Genomic DNA, 11,481 nt, shown 5'->3' on the forward strand with positions numbered 1-11,481 from the left:
TGAGATTAAATTATTACGTGGCAACCGCTTCACCGTCCAATAATGCAACCGGGTCCCACTTTCCATTAATTCCCCGCCCAGCTAGAAGAAATAGAATCGTCTCTTAAAAAATAAAAAGAACCCCAAAAAGCAACGGCCTTCATCAATAGGAAGCAACACAAATCATAATTTAGCATCCATACATTAAAGAAAGTTTCACTTTAGTCCTTATACTATAGTTTTTATATATATTTAGTAGTTTTTAAAAAGTTTAATCAATTCTAACCATGAAATATATAAGAAAAAGTAATTTGGCTATGAACTATGCATGTATAATGTTGTCATCACCTTTAATAATTATTTAAAATCTCATATGATATCTCTATCAAACATTATGATAATAAATTTATTATTGAGATTACAATTATAATTTTAAATTTCAAAAAATATCAAGAAACAAATGATCCTATAATAAACTAATATTTTAATGATTTTGATGTTCTGATATATAAAAAAATAAAATTTTTTAATATATTTTTAAATGAAAAATCATTTTGTATCATATTATAAAACACACAATATACATGCATGAAAAAAGAGAGAGGAAAAGATGGAGAACATATGGGTAACCTTAGGTAGTTAACAACAAGGGATGGATTTTAAAATTTGAAGAAGTAGAGAGCTAATATAAAGATAATTTAAACTATAGAGGTTAAAGTATAACATTGTTTATTTTATAGGGACTACAATAGAGTTTGCCCTCTAACAAAGAAATAGAAAATACATTGCATTTGCATTTATAAAAGGACGGATGCCTTTTTAATACACAAAGGATAAGAACGAAAGAGAAGACAGAGAGAAAGGGAAACTTTGGTGTGTTTGTTTGTTAACTGGTAAAAGATTTGTCAAGTTTTCTCTGTATTTAGAAATGGAGGATTTGGAAAAGCAAGTGGTGGTGAATGGAGGGAAGGAGGAGGCAGAGGAAGAGGAGAAGCTGTTAATGGAAGGGATGAGTGTTTTGGATTTTGATATGTTGTGTTCTACCGTGGCTATGCAAACACAAGGCAAATATTGGGCCAAACTTGAAAGCAATGAAGAAGAAGACGATGATTTGAATCGTTACAATAATGGAGGTGCTAGCGGCGGTGGTTTCAGGATGTGGGAAGGTGGAGTTCTTGATTGCTTTGATGACCGCCACATTGCCATTGAATCTCTTTGGTATTCCTCTCTCTCTCTCTCTGATTTCTAAGGATTCCATGATTATAATTTAGAAGGAGAAGTTAAACCCAGAAAGAAATGATGGAACTTTTCTTTTTTCTTTGGTTTTGCTATGTTCTTGCTATTATTGCTATGCTTTAAATTTAATGAAATATGATTTTAGTTAGTTTACGTTTGTGTGGAGGATTTTAATGTTAATGGGTTTTGGGAGTTCAGCTGGATATGAAAATTTTATGCTGGTCGCTTTAAATTTGTATTAAAAAAAACTCAGTAAAGTCTTGGTTTCTACATGTTGCTACTAATAATAAATTTGTGTAATATGAGGTGAAAATTATGGTTGTAGCTTTAGATGTCTACTGGTATAGTTTTCTTTAGAGAAATTGGTTTTGTGGATATTGATTTTAATTTTCTGGGTCTTGAGACTTGAGGCAATGCTCTAAAGGGATTTTTTTTTTTTTTGTGTTATGGTGAATAATGCTCTATGTTGATTTACTTATTCTAGTCAATTATGCTGTCTTTGGGTCATTGAACATATGGTTGTTCAGGAGAAAAGGATTCTTCCATTTTGTTTTATTGATATGATGTGTTTGAATTTTGATTTGACTTTCAACTTACTGTGTATGCGATGTTGCAGCTGTCCATGCTATAGATTTGGAAAGAACATGAGACGAGCTGGTTTTGGTTCTTGTTTTCTTCAGGTAACATTTTCTTGCAATTCTTTAAATTTTAAGAATTTAGGAAACTAGAGTAAGACTCTGGCTCTTACAAATCTGACATGGGATCCTTATGTGAATTAAAATTTCTGAAATTCATAAATGTCATTTTGCAGGGAATTGCATATTACATTCTTGGTCTTGGCGCCCTGCTCAACTTCATTGCCTTTATTGTGATGAAGCGACGCTGCTTCCTGTACTTGTCAGTTGTATTTACCTTCTCATTAGGAATATATTTGGGTTTCTTCCGCACACAGATGAGAAAGAAATTTAATATCAGGGTGAGTATTTATGTCTCACTAAGTTTTTAACTTTTTCTGATTATTTGATATAGTTGCAACATGAGATGGCTATATTCTTAGAGTTTTGCTTTCTTGTTTTATCTTTTAAATTATGACTGCAGCTATATTCACACTTGTATTTGATATTCAGATTAGCTAGCTATCCCCCTTTTTCAATCAAACTTTGACCATTCAATGCACTGTGCTGTGAATTGTCAAATGTAATGGGAATTTGATGGAAGACCTACAAATATAAGTGTTCAAAGGTTACTGGCTCTTGTTTGTGTTTTTACCAAATTAAACACATATGAGGAACCAAGCTTCTCTCAAGCAGATCTATTTTTTAGTTTGATTTAACACAATCCACATGTAGATTATGGAAATATTTCCTCTTTCATTCTTTCAGTGAGGTGTTATTTATTAGTTATTCGAGGCTTCTTGATCCTTTACTTTTGTTTCTGAAATGTTCGTCTTTGAGATTATAAGTTGAAGCTAAATCACAGACTGATTTTTTTCTTTTACGAGTGTGTTCATTTCAGGGTAGTGATAGTTCCTTGGATGATTGCATCTACCATCTGATCTGCCCATGCTGCACATTATCCCAGGTTTGTTTACTGGATAATGTTCGTTTACTACCAGCCCAAGTATAAATTTTGATTGTTGTTAATTATAGCCATACACTTGACGTTTCTGAGACCTAATTTTAAGCATTTCATCTATAATGGAGCAGGAATCCAGGACATTGGAGATGAACAATGTCCAAGATGGTACCTGGCATGGCCGGGGTGACACTATATGTGTGGGTAGTTATAGTGAAGGAAACACGGTGTTCCTGGAACTGCACCCGCCTCCCGCAGTCACAACCACCTCCCCTGATGTTTGCAGCATGCAAAACAATACCAATGTCAGTGACCAACCTTCAACTTGAGATGTTTGGGCTTGAGACCTTGATCTATGAATCAACGTGCTATGAGCTTCCACATGATTTATTTCCTGAAGAAAAGGGTGATATGCAAGCAATATCACCCAATCTTGTTTACAAGAAGAATCAGAGGGCAGCGTGGAGCATTTGCTGCCCATACTCAGACTGCTATCTTTTCAAATCACGGAAGATAACCTGTTTGTGAGTATCTGATGAAGAAGATGTTTGCAGTCCATGCAGACAACGGAGATGAACATTGCTAGGTTATTGGTTAGACCCCTGTTCTTACTGTGCTTTGTTTAGTGGTGGAAGTTGTAAATATTGTAGTCACATTTGTTCTACGAATTTGAAGCAACACTATTTATTTCACACTGGCCGAGTTTGATTTATTTAAGTTTGTAAAAATCAAGTTTATTAGCAATCTTGGCTTGTCTTCCCTAAAAGCTCTCTCGATAATAGCTTACAAGTTGGCCTGTTGGATCCTCACTGCAAAAGCAGTTTTGTGTCGATTAGCTCACAAATTGTTCAACTAACGTTGCCAGCATCAAATACTTGCTTCAGCCATGCTAGCATGGTTCCGAGGCCTGAGGGCATTTTAGATGATGAAATGCAGTCCCTCACACAAACATGATCAAGGTACAGAAACCTTTAAAGCAAGACAACTTTATTTTTTTAGGTTAATTTATAATTTTTATATTTTTATTATATAAATTACAAGACAACTTTATAATTTTTTTTATATGGTATAAATTAAAGAATTTTTCACGAAAACAAACTAATTAATGGTTCTTTGATATCAAATTTTTATTTATTTATAATTTGTTTTAGTTATGTCAATATCTCATGTTAAAAACATTTTAGTTAAAAATTAATGTTTTATAAAACTTTAACTTTAAAAATGAGTGTAACTCACTTTTAATTTGAATTTAAATATATTAATTAAATATATTTTAAAACAAATTTACTATCATTGATAAGATATAGATAATTATCATCAATATCAAAGTATTTAATTTTTATTTATCTCAGTCTCACTTATCAAAATTACATATATTATAACTCTATATAGAAAACACTTTAAAAACCCTATTAAAAGAAAATTATTTTCTTCAAATAGAAAAACTAAAAAAGACTAATAATTATGAATAGAAAAAATAGAAATAAATGAAATAAAAAAATAAAAAAATATTTATTTTCTCTAAAATATCATACCCCAATCTCTTTTATGTTGAAAAAAACTTATCAACAAGTTCAAATTATTCTTAGAGCATAACCATCTCAATTAAAAACTATTCTCCGCCATAAAAAAGGTCCATCATAACATTCTTCATTCTTCATTCTTCATTCTTCGAGCATTTACTTAGTAAAAAAAAAAGAATTTTTTTGTGTGAGAGCTTTTCCATGAATCCATGACACTTTTATGCGGGTTACTCCATCATAAATTTTTAAAATCTTTTATCTTATCATGTATCTCTAATACATTTGTGTGAGTCGTCCCATAATGGATTCCGCAATTCAGATTTTTATCAACAACACATTATAGTTACCCATTAGAAATTAATGGATTCTAATATCAACTAATATAGTTGGAAAGAAAGATAAAGTCAAACGCCATAAATAGAAATAATACCATAAGTATAAGGACACATCCAAAATATTTAATTTTTATTCATTATTGTCACACTTGCTAAAATACTATTACAAAACTCTATATAGAAAAAACTAGAAAATCCTATTAATATTGAATAAATAAAAAATATAAAAACTATTTTTTCAAATTAGAAAACTAGAAAAGCCTTATAATACTAAATAGAAAAAAAAATTAAATTAAAAAATTAAAAATACTTAAAAATATATTTATTTTCTAAAAAAACTCCGTGCATTGTATGGCCAAAAACCATCTATTACGGGAAGAGCCAGGAGCGATCCTGTGTGTATATAAATGGGGTATGGAAACTTTGGGACTCGTTTTTCGATTAGAACATTTTCTAGGGTATTGTACGGCAATGACTCATACTGTTGTAGGGTGTTTCAACATAAAGGACCTGGAGTCTAGAAATGGAGTCTCACGTCCGGAGACGATGAAGAGTATTTCACAGAAGTATCAGAATTTGTGCTTGAAAAGAGGGGCATGGGATCCTGATGAAGATCAAATATTGAGAGCTTATATTAAGAGATATGGCACTCGGAATTGGAATGAGATGCCGAAAGCTGCTGGTAATTAAAAAAAAAAAAATACTGCTAATGATTAGTACTTGAATTCAAAATGTTACATTTACAGGCAAAACGCAGTGAAAATAAAACTATGATATAATTTATTACTTCTGTTTTGCCTCCATTTGTAGGTTTGTTAAGGTCAGGGAAGAGTTGCAGGTTTCGTTGGATGAACTATCTAAGGCCGGATATTAAGCGTGGAAACTTCAGCAAGGAAGAAGTGCAAACCATAATCAAGCTGCATGAAACGTTAGGAAATAGGTAAATTTATTCTCAACTATAGATAATATTAGCTAGCTAACGCATGTGAGTTTCCATTTCTTTTTATTAGGGCTCACCTATTCCACATGTTCATCGAGTTACTCTCAGCTCATTTCTTGAACTTATGTCCTGCAATAAAAAAAAAATGTACATGCACAGTCTCCTCTAATAGTTCTATTTAGTATATAAAGACACACAATTCATAGGTATTTCATGTTATAAAATCCCTTTTTTTATCATGAATTTTCTATGATTTTCGAAGCATTCAATCACTTTTTTCTCTTCTTGTAAAACTTGAAGAAAGTAATACAACTCTTAAGTAGTAGTCGATTGGTATATAGAGCTTAGTATGCAAACTGTAGTATTTTATCATCAATTGAAAAGAATAATGACTTGGATCGGCTGCATATGATAATAATATTTCATTTTTTCGTGTTTTACAGATGGTCTGCAATTGCAGAAAAGTTGCCCGGAAGAACCGATAATGACATCAAAAATTTCTGGAACACCCACTTGAGGAAGAGCTTCAACAACAATATTAGTAATACTGCAGTGCAAGCACCTAAACTTGAAGGAACACAGACATCCGAAGAAGAATCGAACATCATTGACGTTTCATTTCCCACTGCTCCAAAAATATTGAATTCAGAAGATCAGTACTCCCCCAAGGGGACGGTCCACACGTCACCAATTCCGTCTACTGGTAATTTCTCATCATCAAGTTCCAGTCATGTGAATGGCATCAATGAAAACAAGCGCGTGGAGGACAATGCTGGATCACTCGAATCAATTGGAGAACCAAGTTTGTTGGATCAGCCATCTTCCATGGAAGCGCAAATGGGCAAGGTGGAGGATTATGGAGAGGCATACACAGATCAAATGTGGGTCGAAGAATTGTTGGACTATCCAAATGCTTCCCATAATTTTGATGCTGGCCAAGAGTTTTGGATGAATTGTTTGATGCAAACACAATTGCATGGAGACTAAGTATAGCGAGTGTTTAGGGTGTTCGTGGCAATGTCCTTGGTGCCATTGCATTGGTATGCTTGATTCTAGAATCAATCATTATCAGCTATGTTTCATTTACTCAAATCTCTTACATCTGATCCACATTAATACAATCTAAGACTGAAATTTATTCATCTGGATTGCTCTATTTGAAGCCAATATGCCAGTACTGCTCCAGAAAAACCTCTCAACACCATCATCTCAAAATCATCAACCAATTAAAACCAAATAATCTGAAATATTTTCTTCAGAGAAGCCCTTTTTATACATGTGCAGAGCTCCTACCTCTCTAGAAAAAAGCGCTGGCTCATTCAAAACATAGCTGAGCCGATAATATTTTTGTATATCGATCTGATCGAAACTGTTAGAGCTAGCGTATAAAACCAAAACTTCCAATTCCACAGATCTTCGAAGTAAAAATGTTCAGCAAAACCAGCCAACCAAGAATTGGAAACCCGAAACCAAGGAGCATAAACACTGAGACTTCTCAAAACGAAACAATAGATATAGAGAGAAGGATCCATGAAAGAATTTGAGTACCAAACAACAAGATAATTTCAGAAAACATCACACCCACGCCACAGAATCACAATTCCTACGGACACCTAGTTCTGCTTTTGCTAGATTATCTGCCATATGATTAGCTCCACGCAAAGAATGAGTGAAAGATACAAAACCTAAAAATGAGGAGAAACAAGTAGCAAGGATGAAGAGATAGCAGTAATACCATGGCCTATTACTTTTCTTAAGCATCCAGTTGACAATCTTAGTAGAGTCAGATTCTTCTACAAATTTCTTATCCTTCTAGTAATAGGTTATTTGTAACCCTTTTTGTATAATTAAATTTCTTACTAAACCAACTTAGCAACTTATCAAACTTTCTTATCCTTTTAGCAAGTTTAATCCTATGTAAGTGAAGTTTCTTTCGGCCAACTTCAACCATAAAGCTAGACGATGAAGAATTAATTCAAAGACTGAATTCCAATCCAATATTTCATCTTGAAAAATCAAAAGATTTATAGCTAACCAAATACCTCACAAGATACAGTAGGTCAACATGAAGATAGCTTTATGTTGAAACTTCCCTCTAATTAGGATACTCTATTGAATCTCATGAGACATTCTAAAGGACTTAGCATGCACCATTCCAGACCTATCCATTTCATAAAATGAATTCGTATCTTCCGAGTTTCGTAATAGTGAAGGAAAAGATGCTCAACAGTTTATCAAAACCACGAAAAGGAAAACCACAAGATCAATGTCTATTAAATTTATTCTAACAAGGAAATCCCTGGTACATATTCTGCCATGTGGAAGTAACCATATGAAAACTTTAATTTTTGGAGGAGCCATAACTTTCCATAGAAGAGGAGAAAAAGATGACACATCAGGATATACAATTCTGTCAATTAAGGTGTTACATGATTTGGCAATGTATTTTCCATTTCTTTCGATACTCTAGTGTTTGGAGTCTTCATATTGTTGTTTCAAGCAAACTCCATTTAGCTTTGTAAGAAGAAGATTAAGTTGTTCAAGTTCCTGAGATAGGTATTTTCCAAGATAGATTCCAAGACCAACAATCCTGATTCCAGAACTCCATGTTTTTAGTTCTAGCTATTGGCTTAGTAGAGAGAACATATAGCTAAAGGAATAGATACTTAAGAATGAAAATTTCTAACCACCATTCTGATAAAAAACAAATATCCTTCTCCTTACCCATTTTATAGTGGATGTTGTCTTTGAGAGCTACTGAAAATTGATCTGTAGTGTTGGAAATTGAGTAAATACCTTGTCAAGTATAAGATAAAGGAGTATTGAAAGAAGGAATCCCATTCTCAAAGGTAGGTTTATACTTCTTGGATATTATCTCTTGTTAGCCTCTCATGCTTTGATCTTAATTAAAGCCTCCAAAGCATTTAAATAGTAGAGCTTTGTTTTTTTCTACCATGTAAACCCCCTCCTAAACCACCTCAAATCTTTCCTCTCATGACTAAATTCCAAGAGACCTCGCAAATCTTTCTAGTAGTAGATGTTCGCCAGCTCAAAAAAAATCTTTTTTATTTTTATTTTTTAATAGATATAATCACATTAATGCCCTTTGGCATAATGAAAAGGGACATGTAGTAAAGAAGTAAGGACTTAAACACAGTTTTAAGTAAGCAAACATGTAGTAAAGATGTAATCACATGAGTAATGCACTTTATTTATTTTTATTTTAAAATTAAAATTCATTACAAATAAATAATTAAAATTATTTATTTGTAATGACTTGGGTTTGCTACATGAGAGAAAGCAATTTCTTTCTCAAAACTTTAATATAAAAATTTAGATGAAGTCTCTTATATCATTGGCATAAAGATACACAGAGACATGTCTCAATGGATATTAAAATTGTCTCTAAAAACTTATATTGAAAAGGTTTTGGAAAGATCCAGGATGTCAAATTACACACCTTCAACAACACTCATTGTCAAAAGGGATAAATTCAATTAGAATCAACACTTACAAAATACATTGAAAAAGGAGCGGATGAGTAAAATTTCCTATACATTTGCAGCTAGCAGTTTGATGTATGCACAAGTTTATATAAGAACTGACATGACATTTGTTGTAGGAATGTTGGGAAGGTTCCAAAGCATTCTAGGAATGGACCATCAAAAAGCTGTTAAGAAAGTCATTAGGTATCTATAAGGAACCATGGATTACAAATTGACTTACAAGCATACTATCACCTTGAGGTGATTAATTATACAAACTAAGATTTTGTTTGTTGCATAGACACAAGAAAGTCTACTTCAAGATACATTTTTCTTCTTGATGGAGGAGTTGTATCTTGGAGAAGTACTAAGAAAAATATTGTTGTTTCATCTACTATGAAAGTAGAATTCATTAGATGCTATTAAGTAACAACATAGGTAATTTGGTTAATAAATTTTATTTATGGTCTTAAAGTTGTCGATTCTATATCAAGACTAATAAAGATATATTGTGATAATTTAGCTACAATTTTCTTCTCTAAGAGTACTAAAAGTGGAAGTCGAAATAAGTGTATCAACATAAAATATCTTGTTGTGAGAGAGAAAATGAAAGAACATGAAATGCTCATTAAGCATATTAGCACTGAGCTAATGATTGCAGATCTCATAACTAAAGCATTACCAACAAAACAACATAGAAACATATGGATCATATAAGTCTAGTTAACCCATTTGATGTTTGACTTCATTTTCTTTTAGTTGATTGTTTAAACAAATTTTATATTATTCTTAGAGACTTAAGGGATGTTTTGTGCACATAAAATATTATTTTCTATATCTATTGGGATATATAAAGTTGGACATGAATGACTTATCAGAAAGTTCATTCATAAAGTTTATATGCTCATTAAATACTTATTTTGAATGTATGAAGAAATACTTGATTATAAAGTATAACCATTATGATTTATGTGTTGTATTCTTAACTTAAATATGAGTGCTTTCACTTATTAGATATTTTGAAGATATTGTCGCTTTTCAAGTGGTATCATATGAGTTAAGTGGAAGAATGTTAGAAAAAAAAAAATTCTTAAGATAACTCATATATTAGATAGATTTTAAATTAAGTGATAATTAAGGCTTAGAGCCTACTACATAATGGGCCAAGCACATCCATGATGAACAAAGGTGCAAATTAGGTTATATATAAAAGAATCTTAGTCTAACAAAAAAAATAAAAAGAGTTGATAACAAAGTCCTTGTTTTTTTATCTACACAAAATAACCTTGGAGTTTTGACATGGATTAGAAGATTCTTTATTTTTAATAGCACAAAAATTTATGAACAATTACTTCAACGCTTAATTAATTATGATATGAGAGATTTATCCTATTAATTCTTTGCGGTTTTGGTGTTTATATGCTTGACATTTTAAAATGATCTTACAAGTTGAACCAAGAAAGCAGGCTATATAAAAGGAGACAGTATGGTATAGTCAAAGAAATCCACAACCAAGTCAACCACGTTTAACTAAGGTTGCAAGCAGGGCTCGGGCCCCCCTGCAAGATATTTTGTTTTTAATTACTGGGTAAAAGTGAGCAATTAAATGTGACTTTTTACTTTTGATTTCTTTTGAATATACTCTTGACCTGCGTGGGAAAAAAAATATAAAAACATTATTTTATGAAATAAAAAACAGAACAATCAATTTATCCTAATATAAATCCTGTAGTCGATCAAAAATAAAAATAAAAACACAAAATCATGAGCAAAATTTTTCTACAAAAAAATTAAAGTAGAGCCACCAATTAATTTATCTTTCAACAAATAAAATAAGGTAACTTAAATTTAAAATCTAATTTTGTTTTGTTTTGAGATGTTTGTTATTAATTTGATGATGTTTTTTTTTTATATATAATTCTATCATTTTTTCTTCCTCAGATCTATTAGTTCTACCAATTGTTTTTTTGAATTCTTGTTATAGTGATTTTTTTTCTAATTAATTAGATATATTTTATTGGTTTGTTTTGATTATGCTTGAATTTTTTTATATTTTTTGTTTTTAGCAGAGCCACCAAAATTATCAATTTTTTTCTTACAATATATGTTTTGATTTAGGTTGAATCATGAACAAAAATAAGAAGTATTGATTTTTTTAAAAAAAAGCAAAAATATTGATAATTCACAACTTATTGAATGAGCTTTTTCAGTGATAAATGTTGTTAAAACAAAACTTCGCAATCAGATGGAGGATGATTTTCTTGCAAATTATTTGATTGTCTATATAGAAAAAAAATTGCTGAAAGATTCATAATTGATATAATAATTGATTATTTCTATTCTATAAAAGAAAGACGAGCACAATTAAAATAAATATGTAAAAATTATTTTTTTATTATTTTGTACTT

At 31.4% G+C, this 11,481-nt stretch overlaps 2 protein-coding genes across 2 annotated transcripts; both read left to right on the top strand.

Moving 5' to 3' along the window:
* Positions 1 to 798: 798 nt before the first annotated feature.
* LOC118031670 (uncharacterized) lies at positions 799 to 3,534 on the top strand. Its single transcript, XM_035036163.2, has 5 exons — positions 799 to 1,197; positions 1,832 to 1,895; positions 2,027 to 2,191; positions 2,731 to 2,796; positions 2,922 to 3,534. The coding sequence occupies exons 1-5, from the start codon at positions 908 to 910 to the stop codon at positions 3,117 to 3,119; spliced, it is 783 nt and encodes a 260-aa protein (XP_034892054.1). The 5' UTR covers positions 799 to 907; the 3' UTR covers positions 3,120 to 3,534.
* Positions 3,535 to 5,119: 1,585 nt separating this feature from the next.
* On the top strand, positions 5,120 to 6,575 carry LOC118031671 (transcription factor MYB15-like). The gene is made up of 3 exons (XM_035036165.2): positions 5,120 to 5,330; positions 5,459 to 5,588; positions 6,032 to 6,575. Exons 1-3 carry the CDS (start codon positions 5,120 to 5,122, stop codon positions 6,573 to 6,575), a joined length of 885 nt encoding a protein of 294 aa, XP_034892056.2.
* The last annotated feature ends 4,906 nt before the right edge of the window (positions 6,576 to 11,481 follow it).

The sequence above is a fragment of the Populus alba genome, chromosome 11 (genome assembly GCF_005239225.2).
Source record: "Populus alba chromosome 11, ASM523922v2, whole genome shotgun sequence".
Taxonomy (NCBI): domain Eukaryota; kingdom Viridiplantae; phylum Streptophyta; class Magnoliopsida; order Malpighiales; family Salicaceae; genus Populus; species Populus alba.